The following is a 19,660-nucleotide window of genomic DNA, read 5'->3' on the forward strand; positions in this document are numbered from 1 at the left end:
TATAGTTTATTCAGTTTAGTAGCATTATGCTTATGTACACTATGTAACATGTACCTGCTGACAAAATACTACTGGGTAAAATCTCGGTCGGAAATCACACGTAACAATATCACCAGCACTGAGTAGAAAACACACAAAACAAAGTCTTTCCATCAATAAAACATGATACATCTATACCTATCAACTGGTATTGCATAAACTACATGTAGAAAACAAGCAAGAGACTACTGCATTACCCCCACTACAAATTACAATCATATCAGCATGCAGCCAGCTTGCTATGGGAGTGGGTTCTTTGTTGACAATACAGCTAATGCTAGGATCTGTATCAGAGTTTAAGATGTAACAAACTTGTCATCCCCAGGCAGTTTACACAGACTGTCTGCTTTTGAGATGGGAAATAACTTGACAAGTGTTGGTTGGACACTTTCACACCTGACAAATGCAGACAGTCAAATCTTTAGAACCTAAATCTTCCTACATCAGCCTAATACTTACAACTGTATTTTATTCCTAAAAGTTATCTACATGCTGTCTATCAAAGTGTGCACAAACCATGATTCAATAAGCAACATCTGTCCAATCTACCACGAATTCAAAGGCAGTAAATCTACAGCATACTTGGTAAAGATTTGAAAAGAATGTGGTCAGGAATTATACATAAGAATCCTAAGTGTGACTGGCTCAAACAGGCGTCGTCAGCAAATGTTAATCTCATCACGTCTTAATACCAGCATTCCTTGCCATCCTTCAGTGCAACACTCCTTCATAGATAGTGCTACAAACCACACATTCTCTGGGAATGACTACACAAAGAGATAGTGAATGCGACAGTGGTGAAATGATTATCAACTTCAAGAAACGGGTCACACTGACAGTCTCAACAGATGAAAAATGTGGTAAAATATCCACATATGCAAAGGGAGGTGTGGTACTCTACATATGATGGCAATCTCAATAAACTGCCAAGATGTCTTGCATTTGGACTGTGTGTGTGAGTGAGCTGACTTGATGTCATTTCAAATAGTATTTCAGTTACATCACAGGTCGACTTTATATAGAAGCTAGTCGCCAACAAAGCAAGGATCACAATCTTGGTGAATCAGTGAAATGTGCTATAAATGTTTGGGCCTTCCTTGTCGCCACACCTGGTGAGACACCCTGAGCACAGGTGTGGGGCAGATAAACACGGGAAACAGGCCAAATCTAGCATTCAAAACAAGATTGCAGGACCCTGCCAAGCCCCTGACGCAACTGTGTTACTCAGTCCTCTGCTTGGTTGCATATTCAGGTCAGTCAGTATGTTGCTACCATATCCTCCTGGCCTCACATACTCCAGCAGCCCCTGACACAACTGTGTTACTCAGTCTTCTGCTTGGTTGCATACTTATAATAGATAAATACATCCCCAAAAGAATGCAACCGCTGGCCCCTTGCCAAAAATGTGACTCAGTATGAATGCGACACCCACTCCTCTCAAGTAGTGGATTTATGTCAGGTTTATAGGAGAATCCTCACCTTAATCCAACCTTACATTAATAAACTGAATAAACAGTGATGTGGAATACATAATTGTTTGTTTTCAGTGTATGTCTAAGTTGGTATTTCTGCTATCCAAAATGTCTTATAGTTGATATAAATGCGATGTTTGAGAAATGTGAGACCACCCACATTTTTCGCATTTAATTCAAGCTCGCATTAATTTCAAGATTTACAGTATTCAGGTCGGCCGACAAAGGGATTACAGCACTACGGCACTCTATATAATGTCCATGTGAAGTAGAGGAGTCATTGTGAAGCTAGGATGGTCTTGTGGAATGAACATAAGATCTCTTACATCGGTAAATCAATAATTCTACAACAGTGTTTTATTATGGCATATCTATCAGTAGTATTAATCATGATTTCTGAAGTTCTTCGTTTACACTTCTTTTGTGCATTGCCATTTTTGATTAATTACTTGGTACATGGATGTGCTTGGAGAAAAGTAAAAGTATCAGAAATGTTTTCTTAATATTTTTCTTCATGTCATCCAACAATGTTTAAAGAGAGTACTTAAAAAATATTGTGAGATATTCTGACCAAAGACCTTAACATGCTTACAGTTTTGGAAAAAAGATCAGTAAACTATGTAATCAAGAATATAATTCCTTTGTCTTTGGATTGTAAACAAAAAGCACATCTGCTGATATCAAATGCGTGGAAAAGAATTTTCAGTAGTCTAATATTTTTAAGAAAGGTAACTTTGCTTTCCACACATACAAACATATAAAAATAATGTTGCAAATACTCACTCATGTAGTATACTGATGAAAATGAAAAAGGAACAAAAAAAAAAGGAAATAAGCTTTACTGTCAGTACATTTTAAATAGTGTCATACAAATTCAATACTTCAGAATCAAAGTTGAGATGTGTTTGTGTGCATTGTTTCCAACATGTATTTGGTAGGCAAGGCTTGGAACCCACACCATAACATTTACTGTGTCTTAAACAAAGTTTTCCCTCATTCATTTCCATCAGTATGCTAATGCTAAGTATGAACTTGTACACGTTGATTCACAATCACAATCATTTGCCTGGACCACAGTCACTTTGGCAGATATGGCTGTATGTTCTACATGAACAATGAACTAGTGACATTACAAATTCAAAGATTTGTACATAAAAGTAACAGCCTAACACAGGGATGACAAAAGCAGGTGTTTGATCTACCAGGAAACAGACAACTGATGTTGGGACCCAGTGTTGATTCCCAGAATACAGCTGTGTTCTTAAGTCCCACATCTCAGGAGAAATATTGTTCATTTGACACCAGATAAGATGCAATTAACCATCTTCAGTTACTTAAAAGAACCTGTGTTTATTTACAACACAGCAACTTTAAAGCTATGAACTTTCAGGGAGTGAGTGAGTGAGTTGGGCTTAACGCCGCTTTTAACAGTATTCCAGTTAAATCTTAATGTGGGAGGAAAGCCCGAAGTGATGCAGGTCTCAGACGTGTACACTTCAGTGTTGTATGGTGCTGACAAACCTAGAAACATAATCGGGGCGAACCGGGACTCGAAAGCACAGTTATAGGTTTCTGGCGTGCCCAAGAAACGCAACTCTGCACAGCGAATCAAGGTGCGATAGACAACTGGGCCATCCGTGCCCCCACTTTCAGTGTGACAAATATGAGACAACTGCCTGCAGTGAATTTTGACAACACAATTACAGGAAGCAAGAAAGATATGTACAGAAAACAACCCAACAGAAAATTTGTAACAGGGAATCGTGTTCAAGGCATGATAAGGACATACTCAAAGGGAGATAATTCACACATGATCCTCCCTTACTGCTCCACTAGTATTTGTTGCACAATAAACTTAAGACACACACAGACTTTATATGACAGTCAAAAAAAACTTCCATCAGTTGAAAGATACCAGTAAGATGTATGCTGCGTCAAACAAACAAAACAAACGCATCATCTATTGCACAGAAAACAAACAGCATGAGGAAATGACAAATCAAAAGATCTGGTCTACTAGAAAAGAATGCCCATAGTAACATACTGCAAACCACCTTGACTACTATGTATGTAGACACAGTGAATTCCATTCTGTACATGACTATTTAGATGGCATGGATTCAACCTCCATGTGTCTTGCAAACACACCTTGCACGCATCTCCAACCACTTCCCCATGCTCAGCCTGGAAGTAGTGAAGTGGCCTCCCTCTGTCAGCACCATGGCAGCATGGTAAGCAAGCCTTGGCTTGGGGCACGAGGTGTCCATCCACTGGTGTGTCAACACTACACAAGGTCCAGGCACAAACCCCTTGTCACCTTTGATTCACAATTTTATACAAGCACCAACACCACTGCTTATTCTGTCTGAGCAATTACAGAATTATGTCCTGGTCGAAATCTGTATTTGAATAAAGCTACATGAACCAGCCATTCTAATCATTCCAGCCTGTAGCATAGCATGATTTTTTCACTTGACATGCCAAAGCTATAACATGGCTGATGGATCAATGTGGTGCACAGTCTGTCCCTGAAGAGAGTGAGAAGGAGTCTATGTACTGTGACAGGCTTTAATTTGAACCAGTTTTGAATGAACAATGACCAGGCACATAAAGCACAGAGTGTGTGCTCAAGGTAATGGCTAACAATTCTTTCAAATTTCAATACAGCTCTGTCATTAATGATATTATGCAGACTCCATCCCGAGACACTTAAGTAATGTCACTAAATTTGGCCGGCACGGGTACTACAGATATGTACCCCAGGTATGTTTCTGTATACAGGAATGTATCCTAGCTAAAATCAGAATATAGAAAGGTACCCCAGGACAAGTCCATTCCACACAGCGCAGTGCGCTTAACCGATTCTCTGAGCTTGGAAGATTTTCCTCAGTTTGTGGATAGGAACTGTCATACTGTTGTATGCATTCAAGCATACTATATATATACAAACCGAGCATACACAGTTAAGTACATATAGTACTTCTATATTCCGCTGCGCACAGCATTATGCAGCATGCACTCTTAACTAGACGAACCAAAAATACAAAATGAACTGGTTTTGTTTTGTGGTTGAGGAATATGGACTAGTCCGCTGTATAGGTCACCGGGTACTGTTATGTATTCTGATTATCGCTGGGGTACATTTCTGTATACAGAAACATACCTGGGGTACATATCTGTAGTACCCGTGCCGACAACGACCCAAGACATCTCTCGACTGTACAACTCTCATTGACCATGTGGTGTAAAAACACCCTGGTGAGCCCGTCATGCTGCAGCGGGACCATACATGCAATGAAAAACAATAAATAACACAGTCTCACATAACTTTCATCAGGGCAGTGATACATGCCAGTTTAGCATAAAACTCTATCAAATCTAGGATTATGAGGAATACTGTTTTCTCCTTATCCTTGTAACAGAAACCCGGATAAGTATTGCGATCCTAGTACAACAGACGACTTGAGGAGAATGTTTCTATTTTAGCCATTGTGGAGTTCATAGATGAAAACGTTCTCTGAGAGTCTCAGCTAAATCATTGCGACCGATCTCCTCGCTCTCCAGCACAGTGAGCAGCTGGGCCAGCCTGTCCTCCACACTGCCCACGTTCTCCCTATTCCTCCATGTGGACAAAGCCTCGTGTATCTGGTGGTAGGGCCTCTGTGGGTGCTTCATCTGGATCTGTTCAATCTGAGCCTGACTCAGACCAAGTTGTAGTGCTATCAGTGTCCATTCAAAGCCCAGACGAGATGCAATATAGCCCAGGCCAGCATCAGACAGTAAACCTGAAAGAGACAATGAGATGTTCAGGGACTAGCACTGGTAGTTGTAGAGATTATCTTCTCTGAAGAATCTGTGTTTAGAACCCATTGTGCACATATTTGCTGCATTCAATACATCTACACTGGTATGTGAATATGTAAAACAACTAGATTTCTATATTTTAAGTGTCTATGGACAAGCTGAATGCCTGGGTGGAATGCATCTCTAGAATATTTCACTGCAGTGAACATAACACTTTCACATACATATACAAGAGTTACCTCCCCTTAAATTGTCTCCCTTTATCGTAAGTGTTTAGGTTCCACTATACCAAATCAGATCCAGTTGGGACAGTGCGTTTTCATTGGGACCCTTCAGTGCAGATCGAGAGATATCTGCAGGATGTGTTTGGAGGATATTGTGTAAGATTTTTATGTTTTTTAAATGTACATCCATCCAGTTAATAAAACTGACCATGTTTTCTATATTTAGTACTGTCTTTTTCAACATGATGACTTATGCTGAATGTGACCACATATATTTTCAAGTAGGTGACATTTGGTTCGGAACTGAGGGTGGTGTGTTTAGCTTCCTGTACTCGGAAAAGGAGCTGGCTAAGCTAGTCATTTTTTTTGGTTTTTATTGCTGCCCTAAGGCCAAACTGTGTACACACCTACAGGTAACAGCTGTTAAATGCTTAGTTAATTTATTTAAAAATATAACGTTACTATAGAAGTTGATGGGAAAACATTTGGTTGTGTGTAACTGTTGACGTCCTTTTTATGTTAGTTCCACATTGACAAAGCAAAATAATGACAGACTGTCATTTGTGGAGTTAATATCACTTCTTGCCGTTTGTTATTCTCTCTAATGTTTCATTATAAACTGTAAATTTCTAATTTAACTTGTCAATCAAGACTGTTCGTTTCGCAAAGCACAATTTTTGTTACTAGACCAGCGTGTATTCTTTCACTTCCAACAGCAGTCTCCTAATTATAAAGAAATTATTTGTTAAAGTTTATTTTGTATAAAATCATATCTAAATGTATGACAAAGAATTTTCGTGACCCTAAATATTTTTGATACTTTTGTTTACATTGTTTAAGATTTTGCAAACATAAAACTACTTTTTAAGTCGCAAACACAAGGGGTAGTGAACCCTCACTGAGTGTTAGGTAGGAGAGAATTTACGTTTCAAGGTTTTACGTTCTTAATGAAATAATTTAATTTTCCAGAAAACAACTACACCACTGTACTCAAAAAACATATAATAAATAGGATATTTCATATGACTCGTAAAATATCATGTTTCTCTTATCTCATGACAGGGGAAAAGGAGATATGATATCTCCTTTCCCATCTTCACTCGATGAGACAAACATGATAATTTACTTGACACATGAAATATCCTCTGTACAATTAATATAAACACAAAATGTAGAAACTCCTGATGAAACACTAATTTCTAATATATAGCAGAATTCTTTTGAATCAATGAATCACCTACTTTCAATATTTTGATAGGATAGTTACTATAACAAGCATGAAATACTCACATCCCTCGCCAATATGACATGTCCGGTTGTGTGCAATGCATTAGCTCCTGTGAACTATGTTCACTGGGCCTTTTTGTAAATGGCCTAATTGCAGCAGTAAAAAAAGTTATTACTGGTGTTGTTTTGACATCTGCAGTTTATGATAGAATATGTAACTGTATTTGTAATGAGTAAGGATGAGACATATGGACGAACAACTTCTTTATTACAATTAGGAGCAATGGTTTCGGTGTAGGTTCTAACACCGTTATCAAGCAAGTGAAGTAGAGTATGGTTGACAAGAATATATACAGGATAGGAGGCAGTGTTTATACAATTGAGTAGGTTTAAGATCAGTTAGACTGTTGTATTTGTAATGAGTTGTGTTTCTGCATGAAGTTAGTCAGTGAATGCAACAACCATGTCCACGACACTTTTGGAGGAACATACACTCATTTAATGCAGAACTTACCAACAAGAAAGGAAATGTATTCAATATTGGGAGATGACATTATGTGCCATGTTTGGTGAAGAAATATGGTACGTTTTTCAAGATCTGCTCCGGAAACAAGGACTACCACCATTTTCAGTCTAAATCAAAGTCGTTGCCATGGAAACTCAAAAAACTTCTTTTTTTTTAAAAATCCCATACCATACCAACTATATGCCAAATTTGGTGAAAAATTACGGTACGGTTTTCAAGATCTGCTCCGGAAATGAAATGTGACGGACGGACGGCACCCATTCCTCTATCCCACTTTGACTTCGTGGGGGGATAAAAAGCTTCAGTATTTAAAGTGCATACAATACCTACCTGCCCTACATTCCAAGATGGGCTGTTTTTGTTTTGGATGGTAAACTTTTAAAACATGCATGTCTAATCATTGGTCAGATGATTTCATAAAATAAAGGACATAAACTTCTAGCATGAGTGGCATGTAGATCATGACCCAATTATCTGGCCTAACAACTTTTCAAATCAAACTAGCACCATATTAGACTTGCCACTCTGTCATGCAGTCTGGTTAGAATTTATCTGTATTTATCTGCATGCGATAGCAGTCTTAAATTGAGAAACGTGTGGAAGATTGTCCTCGATTGTGCAATGACCCCACACAGCTGTCCCAGATCTGGTTCCAGGCATAAGTTTAAGACTAAGACGTATGATAAACAGAAGCACAGAACAATGGAACTCATTGACTACATTGACCACGGTGAAGCAATGACAAACTGCTTGGTTACCTCCCCCATCCACTGTATCACCACAGTTCTGCAGGAACTCTGTAGCAGCCTGCATGTGACGAGGCAGGTCATCCTGGTAGTCTGCAACAGACGATAATCATAAGCTTCCACTCACCCACAGATATTTCATTGTCAACTTCACATTCTCAGAAAAGACCTGAAGCTACTTTCGGAAGAGGTTGTTGGGGAAGGAAGGGTGTATGAGAAAAGACATTGAGATGGGTCAAAGTTGGTAAATGGGGAGAGATTTGTGTGGGAGATGACCTTAACAGTTTATGGGTGATTTTGCAAAGGTTTACAGTTTCAATTTATTAACATGAAATATTTGGGACAAAACATCTAATTCTTGTCAATAAAGTTTATCTTGAGAAATAATTTTTAAGCTGACCTGGATCAAGAGGGTAGACAAAGCATGCCGGCATCAGTTCATCCTCATGTTTTCGGCACCAGTTCTCCCACACAGTGTCCTTGGGCACTGTGAACTCCAGGACCTCTCCTGGGAACAGGTAGGGATCATCACAGTTCTTGAGGATACAGTGGGAGCACACCAGCAGCAGCTCAAACCGGATGAATGGCCACTCCTGGAGGAGACCAAGCAGATCCGACCGTGTCTGTATCACAAGCTGCCACAGCTCCTGAAGGTCAGTCCCCCTGAAGGCCAAGGTAACCACATCCTGCTCAAAGATTCGCTCTTTACGTATCAACAACCTGCTGAGATTTTTCCGCGCAAGAATGCCAAACTTCCAGTTGATGCGATCGGAAACGTGGGACTGAAGTCGTACAGAGAACTTTTCAAAGAAATAAGGTGGACCTTTGCTCGGGAAGGACAAGGTGTAACGAAGCTCAAACTGGTTAGGTGGCGTGACTGCTGGCCATCTTGTAGCAAGCGAATCTGGAACCTCTGCTGGGAAAAACCAAGGGAACTGGAGAATCCGGGAGGACCCAATCAAGGAGGGTGCAGAGGGTGATTTAGGAACCTCATAGCAAAGTTCAAACTTAAGCATCAGTGACACAAAGGTATCTAGTGCATCAGCAGACAGCTGGAAATGACACAGTGTGTAGTGGAGAAGTTCATATGCCATTAAACCCTTTCTGATAAAGTCTTGTTTAAGAATATCAAATTTGTTCGGTGACAGACCTGCAGCTTTGCCATGTTCCTCAACATAGACGACTATTTCTTCAAAGTCATGTCTAAATACTGCCCTCAGCATTTCAATCAGTGTTTCTGGTCGATGAAAGACTATACTTTTGAGCTTCTGATTTTCATGGTACCAAACAATCTCCCCTGTGGAATGGAGGTACTTGAGGACCATGCCTAGACTGAGATCAGGTGAGCCTCCTAGGCTTATCATTGACTGATTCAAAGAAGACATGATGTTCATGAATTTGTCCAGAGCTTCTTCTAAGGGCAAAATTCTATCTGGATGATTTTGAATAGACAAAAGAAACTTGTGCCAAGATTCAGGTAGAGGTTTCTCTTCAGTCTCCTTCAAGCGAGTTATGAGATTTTCTTTAAATCCTTCCATACCTAGTAAATCTTCAGCACAGCTGACAGCAAAGATACAACTTGGCAGCTTGGACCTGGTGTTCAGCATCTTCTGCATATGGTACATCTTTTCCTGAAGACGTTCAATTCCAATATCACTGAACTTTCCTCCTCCTCCGTCCTTGACTTCAGGCTTCTCAAGGATCTTCCTCATCTTCTCAATCTCCTGAGTCAGCTCTTCAATCTTTGCATTCTCATCTCGATGCATCTTCCGCAGGATATCTTCCGTTTTGTCATTGATGTCTTCATCACTGCACAGATCAGCATGAGTTCCTGCTGCCATGATGGTTGCTCCAGGTGCTCTGTCCATTATAGCATCCAGCCAGTCCCCAATCAATGCATCATACAAGTCCATGTTGTACTTAGTAAAATCAAAGACCAGAACATGTAAGGCTTCTGGCGTAAGAAACATGTGGTGCGCTGCCGAATAGATATGATGTCCACCAAAGTCCAGAATTTGAACTCTCAGCTGTGACTCAGGTTCCCATAAATGTCGTTCAAGTACCCATGTCCGTTCATGCTCTAGGGTCAGTTTGGAATGACCCAGAACCAGCGCATGTTTCAAACTTGTTTTCCCTGCTTTCACTGCTCCGATGAGTATCATCTTTCTTCTGTGCTTAGCCTCACTGATCCTTAACTCTTTCAAGAAATGAAAGAGTGGGACAACTCCTTGATCACAGATTGCCTGTGGTGGTTTCTTCAGGTTGTTGTTGTACAGATACAAAACTCCTGACTGCAGCAGCCCCTGCAGGTTGTCCAACAACAGAGGAATCTCAGTGAGTTGGTTGTTATCAAGGGTCAGCTCTGTCAGGTTCACCAACTTGCAGATTTTCTCAGGAATATTGGTCAGCTGATTTGAACCCAGCAACAGATGTTGCAGGCTCCTACAATTGCACAACTCTTTTGGAATCGAAGTTAATTTGTTTCTTTCAAGACCAAGGTAGAACAGCCTATGTAGCTTAGATATACCAGGAGGAATATTGTCTATGTAATTCTCACTTAGGTCTATATGCTCTAGGTTCTTTAAATTAAAAAGTTCTTCAGGGAGTCTTAACAATGCATTCCTCTGGATATGCAGTGTTTTGAGTTTCTTCAAACCACATACCTCACTGGGGATCTCAGTAAAATAGTTGCCACTTAGATACAGACACTGAAGCTCCTCAATCATGAATATTGCACTGGGTACAACTGAGCAATACCTTAGCGCTCCAGTAAGATTGAGTGTGTGAAGTTTCCTACAATACTGAATGTCTTTTGATACATAGATAAGGCTGTTGCCCTTCAGATTGAAACTTCTCAACTTGTGGAGATTACCAATTCCATCTGGTATAGTTTCTATAGACTGCCAACTCATGTCCAGTTCCAGCAGTTCAGAGAGGCGATACACCCCCTCTGGAACAATCTTCAGCTGTCCTCTGGGGTAAAACTTGCCAGACATGTATAGTCTCTGAATTTTCTTACATCTATATAATTGCACTGGGACATTTTGTAGGTTGTTTCCACTGAGGTTCAATACACGCAGGTTTCCAAGATTACCGATGTCTTCAGACATTGATTGAATGTCATTCTCTGCCAAGTCCAACTCCTCAAGATTCACCAGGCTGTATATAGCATGAGGAATTTCAACAAAATGGTTAAATCCTAGGTTCAGATGCACCAGCTTTGTACATTCAGCAAAAGAGGAAGGCAATTTGATTAGGTAATTCCCAATGGCCTGGAACACCAACATATCCTTCAGTGTACCAAGGGCATGATGTCCTACTGGGAAAGACAAGAGCTTCAGGAAAGGAAGGTACAGCTCGTCCAAATCAAATGTGTACAGAGCTCGGGGAATCCATCCCTTGTACGAGCCCTCGGGAACATAGAGCACCTGCCTGCCCCCATCACTGACTGTCAGGTATTGCCTGAGGGACTCTGACACCTGGCTCTGGTTCATCACGGCAGGTTAATCCTCATCCAATACCTGTGTAGATAATCAGACATGTCAGGGATGAATTCTTCAAAACATAATGTAAATGTGGAACAATGGTACTTTTTCTTATCATGGTGATAAGATGACTCAGTTGCATACTTTAGCTAACAATATTTTATTAACTCTCTGGGTATCAGTATTTCTTCTCTGATCAAAATGCAGTCATTGCTTACATGTGTGATTAATTCACACAAAGGCAACCTTGATTGTAATGACTTGCAATGCATTTTTATTTTGCTACATTAGTGCAAGAATTAATGAGTGAGGGAGTGAGTTGGGTTTAACACTGCTTTTAACAGCATTACAGTCATATCGCGGCACAAGAATTAATGTATTAATATGTTATTTTCATAGATATGCATTGATGATAGTCCTTGGTAGACCATTACAGTGATTAAAGATGATTTTTTCAACAGAAAACACCAACAGAGTACACCAGCACCACCTCAGAGGACACCAGCATTACCTCAACAGAGGACACCAGCACTACCTCAACAGAAGACACCAGCAATACCTCAACAGAGGACACCAGCACCACCTCAACAGAGGACACCAGCACTACCTCAACAGAGGACACCAGCACTACCTCAACAGAGGACACCAGCACTACCTCAACAGAGGACACCAGCACTACCTCAACAGATGACACCAGCACTACCTCAACAGAGGACACCAGCACCACCTCAACAGAGGACACCAGCACCATCTCAACAGAGGACACCAGCACCACCTCAACAGAGGACACCAGCACTACCTCAACAAATGACACCAGCACCACCTCAGAGGACACCAGCACCACCTCAACAGAGGACACCAGCACCACCTCCACAGAGGACACCAGTACCACCTCAACAGAGGGCACCAGCACTACCTCAACAGAGGACACCAGCACCACCTCAACAGAGGACACCAGCACCACCTCAACAGTGGACACCAGCACTACCTCAACAGAGGACACCAGCACTACCTCAACAAATGACACCAGCACCACCTCAGAGGACACCAGCACCACCTCAACAGAGGACACCAGCACCACCTCCACAGAGGACACCAGTACCACCTCAAGAGAGGGCTCCAGCACTACCTGAACAGAGGACACCAGCACCACCTCAACAGAGGACACCAGCACTACCTCAACAAATGACACCAGCACCACCTCAACAAACTAGAAAGTGTTTTTACTCATAAAAACATATGTCTCCCCCCACTCCCCTAACCCCCATTCATTTGTTTACTTCACGTTAAACCCCATCTCTTCATTCCCACCCTCCATTACTAAATAACAGAGACAAAAATAGAACTCCTAGAAATTTCAAACAACTAATGGGCACCACTTCAGTGCTGGGTTAATGTGTATACAAAGTTTCGCGAAAAAATATTAAACGGTTTCTGAGTTATGGTCAGGAAACAAATCTTACCCCCATTCAGAGCCTATGTTCAACTTATCTCCATGGAAACGAGAAAAAATAAAAATGTCAAAAATCTCTAAATAGCAAAAGGCACCACTTCAGTGCTGGATTAATGTGTATACAAAGTTTCGCGAAAAAATATTAAACGGTTTCTGAGTTATGGTCAGGAAACAAAGCTTACCCCCATTCAGAGCCTATGTTCAACTTATCTCCATGGAAACGAGAAAAAATAAAAATGTCAAAAATCTCTAAATAGCAAAAGGCACCACTTCAGTGCTGGGTAAATGTGTATACAAAGTTTCGCGAAAAAATATTAAACAGTTTCTGAGTTATGGTCAGGAAACAAATCTTACCCCCATTCAGAGCCTATGTTCAACTTATCTCCATGGAAACGAGAAAAAATAAAAATGTCAAAAATCTCTAAATAGCAAAAGGCACCACTTCAGTGCTGGATTAATGTGTATACAAAGTTTCGCGAAAAAATATTAAACGGTTTCTGAGTTATGGTCAGGAAACAAAGCTTACCCCCATTCAGAGTCTATGTTCAAGTTATCTCCATGGAAACGAGAACAAATAAAAATGTCAAAAATCTCTAAATAGCAAAAGGCGTCACTTCAGTGCTGGGTTAATGTGTATACAAAGTTTCGCGAAAAAATATTAAACGGTTTCTGAGTTATGGTCCGGAAACGGTGGGAACGCCGACGCCGATGGGAACCGTGCCAAAAACAATATGTCTCCCTCCATTCTGGGGGAGACATAATGACACCAGCACCACCTCAGAGGACACCAGCACCACCTCAACAGAGGACACCAGCACTACCTCAACAGAGGACACCAGCACCACCTCAACAGAGGACACCAGCACTACCTCAACAGAGGACACCAGCACTACCTCAACAGAGGACACCAGCACCACCTCAACAGAGGACACCAGAACTACCTCAACAAATGACACCAGCACCACCTCAGAGGTCACCAGCACCACCTCAACAGAGGACACCAGCACTACCTCAACAGAGGACACCAGCACCACCTCAACAGAGGACATCAGCACCACCTAAGAGGACACCAGCACCACCTCAACAGAGGACACCAGCACTACCTCAACAGATGACACCAGCACCACCTCAACAGAGGACACCAGCACTACCCCAACAGATGACACCAGCACCACCTCAACAGAGGACACCAGTACCACCTCAAGAGAGGGCACCAGCACCACCTCAACAGAGGACACCAGCACTACCTCAGAGGACACCAGCACCACCTCAACAGAAGACACCAACACCACCTCAACAGAGGACACCAGCACTACCTCAACAGAGGACACCAGCACCACCTCAACAGAAGACACCAGCAATACCTCAACAGAGGACACCAGCACCACCTCAACAGAAGACACCAGCAATACCTCAACAGAGGACACCAGCACCACCTCAGAGTGAGTGAGTGAGTGAGTTTGGTTTTAGGCCGCTTTTAGCAATATTCCAGCAATATCACGGCGGGGGACACCGAAAATGGGCTTCACACGTTGTACCCATGTCGGGAATCGAACCCGGATCTTCGGCGTGACGAGCAAACGCTTTAACCACTAGGCTAACCGACCGCCCCTCTACCTCAGAGGACACCAGCACCACCTCAACAGAGGACACCAGCACCACCTCAACAGAGGACACCAGCACCACCTCAACAGCACCACCTCAACAGAGGACACCAGCACCACCTCAACAGAGGACACCAGCACCACCTCATCAAGGCAGGGGACACCGGAAATGGGCTTCACACGTTGAACCCATGTCGGGAATCGAACCCGGATCTTCGGCGTGACGAGCGAACGCTTTAACCACTAGGCTACCCGACCACCCCTCCACCTCAGAGGACACCAGCACCACCTCAACAGAGGACACCAGCACTACCTCAACAGAGGACACCAGCACCACCTAAACAGAGGACACCAGCACCACCTCAACAGAGGACACCAGCACTACCTCAACAAAAGACACCAGCACCAGCTCAACAGAAGAAACCAGCACCACCTCAACAGAGGACACCAGCACCACCTCAACAGGAATACTAATATTTGCAGACATGCCAGTGTTCCTGTTGTGATAACAAAACACCCTAACTAATCAGCAATCTCAACACACCTTCGAAAGTGTAGTGCTGAAACAAGATAAATACTGGAAATATTCATGTTGATTACTGTTTTGTTTGGTCTCACCTTAATTGCCTAGAATTCAGTCAGAGTGTAGCAGGTTCCTCTATCAGCCAAGCCTTGCTCATGTTGACAACACTGCTTCACCTGCAAGCAGAGCAAGCACTACACAGAACACTGGGGGGAACATTTCACCCATACATTCTAACTTGCTGACAGCATGTACTGTACACATGAAAGTAAAGTAAAGTAAGTGAATGATACCCTTGTTTCAGGTGTTCAAATATCACTGTACACCCTACCTTCCACCCCATACCCCTTATCTGTTGGGATCATGGGTAATAGGTGCGTTGGTACCCGTGTAGTAAATTTGGACTCGTCCCAGCCCTAAAACAAATGCATGCCAACTTGGCAATATGTACAGCATTGGAGCTAGGAATCTAAATTAAAAATGCATGAAACCGGTTTCAGTTTGGCTGTAACAAACTCCACATAAAAACCACAGGGCACCAGTTCACTTTCATCCCTACCAGCAAGAGTCAGAGTATTATCAGATCTGCTCATGGATTTGATACGAACAAAATTGCCTGGTAAGAGAAACAATTATTCACCATATTAGTTAAAGGGAAATAGCTTATAAAGTGTCTTGTTTATCATCCAAAACTAGATGAAAGGTCCCTTCTTAAAAACCTTTGGATTGCACTAGGCCAGTGTTTGAAATTGGCACTAGTCTAGTAATCCTTACCAAAGCGCCCAGTAGTTAAGGTATCACAAAGACTAGTAAAAATTTGCCCTTTGGACTAGTGGACTACAAGTGTTAGTTTATATCGATGCACTAGGATAGTTCGGCCTACCTTTAGAATACAGTACCACAAACTTTTCAAACGTGACAATACCCTGTGACGTAATTTGTAGTATTTTGTTGCCAGTCACACAGGCGAAACAATGCCCTGTGACGTCAGGGGTCATTGTGTGTGCATAAGCTCCTCCCAGTGATCTATCATCTCTACACACAATGTTACTGAATACGCCTAGCGGTGTTGCGAGTTTTGAATATTTGTTTACTAAATATAGCTTGCAGTGGCACATTTTAGAGCAAGCGTTAGTTTAAGAAAGCACTTTTATTTTTTATATATTTTTTTTTTTTTTTCTCATAATTCAAGTGGTTAAAATGGTTACAAATGGGAACTAATATACATATATTATTTTTCAGTTCCAGTTCCAGTTCATTAATTTTCATTATTATGCACAAGAATGCAGTTTATTTGGGATATCATATTGGCGCTAAACACATCCAAATGTCGCCAGCGTTAGGATGGTTACCCCAAACTCTATCTTTAGCCCTTGGATCCCCGTTACGATCAATCACCCCTTTACGATCATTAGGGTTAGGTACCCATTTAGTGGCTATTATAGATTCAAAAGCGGTTCCTAATATTCTCCACACAAAAAGTCGAGTAAAAAGGATGAATGGTTTTGTGTCGAACATTTTGGTTACTGGAAACTGTCTTGGAACATTCACACATGCCACTTTCACCAGCTACATTTTTTAAGTACTGATTCAAAAGCAAACTCACCGTTGTGTCGTCACTAGCCAGGCTCATGCCTCGCTCTTTCCTTACTATTATCCACATCACCCCTACATCCCTGCCACACTGACACAAAATTCTAATTCACGAATTATCAAATACCATCTTATTCATGCGTACTCGGAAGTTCAACGTCTGACGCCTGGAGCCATTTTCAGTTCATGCCACATCGGCTCATTTTTCACCATTCGGTATCTTGTAGATTACGGAATGAAACGAGTATGCCAAATGGCATCAGGATCATTCAAATGTTGCGGGTTCTGCCAACAATCTAATTGAGGGAACTGAGGCGGTGCGGATGAGGTATAAAAGCATTTATTACCTGTAAAAATATATAAATCACATCAACATGAATTGATGAGTCAAGGAAGAAAGAATGTCTGCCCTCGACAATGGCGTGACATAAAGTGGCATTTGTAATTACGTTGAATAGCATGGCACAATATAATATTTAAACGCTGTTCCTTTATATACTATAAATGTAGTAATAAATGTTTTCAGCAGCACACGTGTGACGTCACCACATTATAAACAAAGTAACATTTTAATGATCTTTTATGGCATAATAATATATATATACATGATAAACACAGTGTTCGTAGACTTAAGTTACGAGACACCATGCCTACCCATAACCCTTGTAAGTGTCTGTCACCTTTTCGACCCTTTTCGTTCAACTCAGTAACATCATAGGCATGACTAGGTAAATTTGCACATAGTTTCACCACAGTGTGGACGTAGCTCAGTCGGTTAGCTGTTAGGCTAACATTCCGAAGGTCGCGAGTTCGCGTTCAACGGATTCTCACAAAAACTGGTTGCATGACTTTGAGACATGTGACCTCCAGCAGAGATCATCATTACAAGAAGTTGTGGTACTGTATTCTAAAGGTGCTCCGATAGTTCTGACAAAAAATAATTTGTATACAGAAAGCACTGGCTGCATATTTCTGCAAAACTGCCAATAGGCAACAAATTAAAAAATACGATTTCTTATTCACAATAAAGAATGAAATATGTCATCACTGGTGACACCTGAGAGTATAAAACAAATGTCATTTGTATAACTGTACTGCTAAGAGGTATGCGTGATCACATGGCACTTGGTGTTTGAGAGTTTGTTAGTCAACGCTCAACATTCCATGCATATGGCCGTGCATTGCACATAGTGGAGTATGTAAATAGCTAATGACAATTAGATATGAAGAGGGCAAAGACTCTTCAGTATACCCATAACGTCTTTACAATATCAGGATCATCGCTATAAATACACCGGTAAGATGATTCACGTACTCTGTGACAACAGCAATTTTCTACAATTTCCTCGTATATTTCATGCACTCAGGCTTCGTATGAAGTATTGTTTGCAATTAGGACGACTCCAAGCTAAATGTTGTCAACACTATCAATGTGAGTCTTCCCTCCATAATTTATTATCACGAAATTATATGTTCATGTCTGAGGATCGTGACGACCTTCACGACTGCATGATCTTCTGTCTCACAGTAGACACTACTCCACTCAAACATCAATATACTTTGCCTGAAGCATGACAAAAACACGGCTCAACAGTTTGCAATGATTTAACGAAATAATCGTGATGGAGAGGGATGTGTACCCATGTCAAATTATGTCACCCTGCACACCGACCTTTCCCTGCCTCTAATGGCTGCCTCTCAACTTCCCGCCCAAGAAATAGAGTAGCCTCCCTTTGACCGCCGTTTCATTTCGCTCACAGACGGTTTAACAAGATAATTGTTAAATTACTGAACATGTACATTTAATATTCTATCTTATTAAAATACGAAAACTGGCGTATCGACATTGCTTCATTAGTTTTATGATCAACTTATAGACTGATAACACAATAATGTATACATTGGGTGGTGATATTTATAAGAGTTGTGACCGGGGACCCCACCCTTGAGTGAGTGAGTGAGTGAGTTTGGTTTAACGCCGCTTTTAACAGTAAACCAGTTATATCACGGCTTAATGTTGGAGGAAAGACCGAAGTGATGCAGGTCTCAGACGTTTACAACTTCGGTGAAACCCACGGGCACGGGTATGGTACTGACAAGCCTAGAAACATAATCGGGGCGAACCGGGATTCGAACCCACAATCATAGATTTCTGGCGTGCCCAGGGGACGCAACTCTGCACAGCGAATCGCGGCGCCTTAGACGACTGGGCCACCCGTGCCCCCATCCCACCCTTGATTACAACCTAACGTGATATACTGTGCTGCGCGGAATTGTCTCCCTTATCTTCTAGGGTACTTTGGTTGAGGGTTCGTATCCGTGTTAGATCTTGCTCTGTAAGCACCGTTTTCACCGAAATAGTAAACGTCAATATCAACGGCGTTATTTTGCTCTCTTCCCACATAAACCGTCACTTTGTGAATATTTATAACTGAACTACATTTTAAAGTGGCGAAAATCTGACTCACTCACGTAAGTTATGTTTTGTGCATAATTTGTGTTTCCACCACCACAGAACGCCATGATATGTGACTAAATCTTGTTCCAAGCAACGTTACACCCAAGCATTTACATTTTTATTAACCGACTGAATAGATTCCCAACGCTTACTAATACCTTCAAAACGATGGCTCAGATAGACATAATTTGTCCATGTATTATTTAAGTGGCGTTTCTACAAACCGAGGTTTAATTCTTCCCCTTGACATAAAAACGACATGATCAACATATTTTCAGAGAACAATTTATATATTATGTTTGTAGTAGTAGTAGTAGTAGTAGTAGTAGTAGTAGTAGTAGTAGTAGTAGGAGTACCTACAGCGGATGTAGTAATAATAGTTGTTGTAGTTGTAGTAATCTCTTCAAACTGAGGTTTACCTCTTCACTGTGACATAACAACGGCGTGATCAACATATTTGCAGAGAACAATCATTTTTTGTAGAAGTAGTTATCACAACAGTAGTA

At 41.4% G+C, this 19,660-nt stretch overlaps 3 protein-coding genes across 4 annotated transcripts; all 3 read right to left on the minus strand.

Moving 5' to 3' along the window:
* Positions 1 to 18,402, minus strand: LOC139473526 (malignant fibrous histiocytoma-amplified sequence 1 homolog). Of its 2 annotated transcripts, none has more exons than XM_071256144.1 (5): positions 18,369 to 18,402; positions 15,199 to 15,279; positions 8,439 to 11,559; positions 8,051 to 8,131; positions 1 to 5,296 (listed from the first exon to the last, which is right to left on the minus strand). In XM_071256144.1, exons 3-5 carry the CDS (start codon positions 11,530 to 11,532, stop codon positions 5,010 to 5,012), a joined length of 3,462 nt encoding a protein of 1,153 aa, XP_071112245.1. In that variant the 5' UTR covers positions 11,533 to 11,559; positions 15,199 to 15,279; positions 18,369 to 18,402; the 3' UTR covers positions 1 to 5,009. The 2 variants fall into 2 exon arrangements, with proteins under 2 accessions (XP_071112245.1, XP_071112246.1); XM_071256145.1 differs by having other exon boundaries at positions 18,337 to 18,375.
* LOC139473433 (dynein heavy chain-like) lies at positions 11,978 to 14,025 on the minus strand. Its single transcript, XM_071256004.1, has 2 exons — positions 13,666 to 14,025; positions 11,978 to 12,652 (listed from the first exon to the last, which is right to left on the minus strand). The coding sequence occupies exons 1-2, from the start codon at positions 14,023 to 14,025 to the stop codon at positions 11,978 to 11,980; spliced, it is 1,035 nt and encodes a 344-aa protein (XP_071112105.1).
* Positions 14,035 to 15,067, minus strand: LOC139473434 (dynein heavy chain-like). Its single transcript, XM_071256005.1, has 2 exons — positions 14,966 to 15,067; positions 14,035 to 14,364 (listed from the first exon to the last, which is right to left on the minus strand). Exons 1-2 carry the CDS (start codon positions 15,065 to 15,067, stop codon positions 14,035 to 14,037), a joined length of 432 nt encoding a protein of 143 aa, XP_071112106.1.
* Positions 18,403 to 19,660: the final 1,258 nt, after the last annotated feature.

Source organism: Haliotis cracherodii, unplaced genomic scaffold (genome assembly GCF_022045235.1).
Source record: "Haliotis cracherodii isolate W230 unplaced genomic scaffold, xgHalCrac1.p SCAF_29, whole genome shotgun sequence".
Lineage (NCBI taxonomy): Eukaryota > Metazoa > Mollusca > Gastropoda > Lepetellida > Haliotidae > Haliotis > Haliotis cracherodii.

Excerpts from the sequence above, each read along its gene's own strand:
- LOC139473434 (XM_071256005.1), bottom strand. The coding sequence starts at position 15,067 with ATGTCTGCAAATATTAGTATTCCTGTTGAGGTGGTGCTGGTGTCCTCT. Across the intron at positions 14,365-14,965 it reads TGCTGGTGTCTTTTGTTGAG|GTGGTGCTGGTGTCCTCTGT; the intron begins GTAGTGCTGGTG and ends TCTTCTGTTGAG.
- LOC139473526 (XM_071256144.1), bottom strand. The coding sequence starts at position 11,532 with ATGAACCAGAGCCAGGTGTCAGAGTCCCTCAGGCAATACCTGACAGTC. Across the intron at positions 8,132-8,438 it reads TGTCTACCCTCTTGATCCAG|ACTACCAGGATGACCTGCCT; the intron begins GTCAGCTTAAAA and ends CGTCTGTTGCAG. Across the intron at positions 5,297-8,050 it reads TGATACAGTGGATGGGGGAG|GTTTACTGTCTGATGCTGGC; the intron begins GTAACCAAGCAG and ends TGTCTCTTTCAG.
- LOC139473433 (XM_071256004.1), bottom strand. The coding sequence starts at position 14,025 with ATGTCCTCTGTTGAGGTGGTGCTGGTGTCCTCTGTTGAGGTAGTGCTG. Across the intron at positions 12,653-13,665 it reads TCGGCGTCGGCGTTCCCACC|GTAGTGCTGGAGCCCTCTCT; the intron begins GTTTCCGGACCA and ends TCCTCTGTTCAG.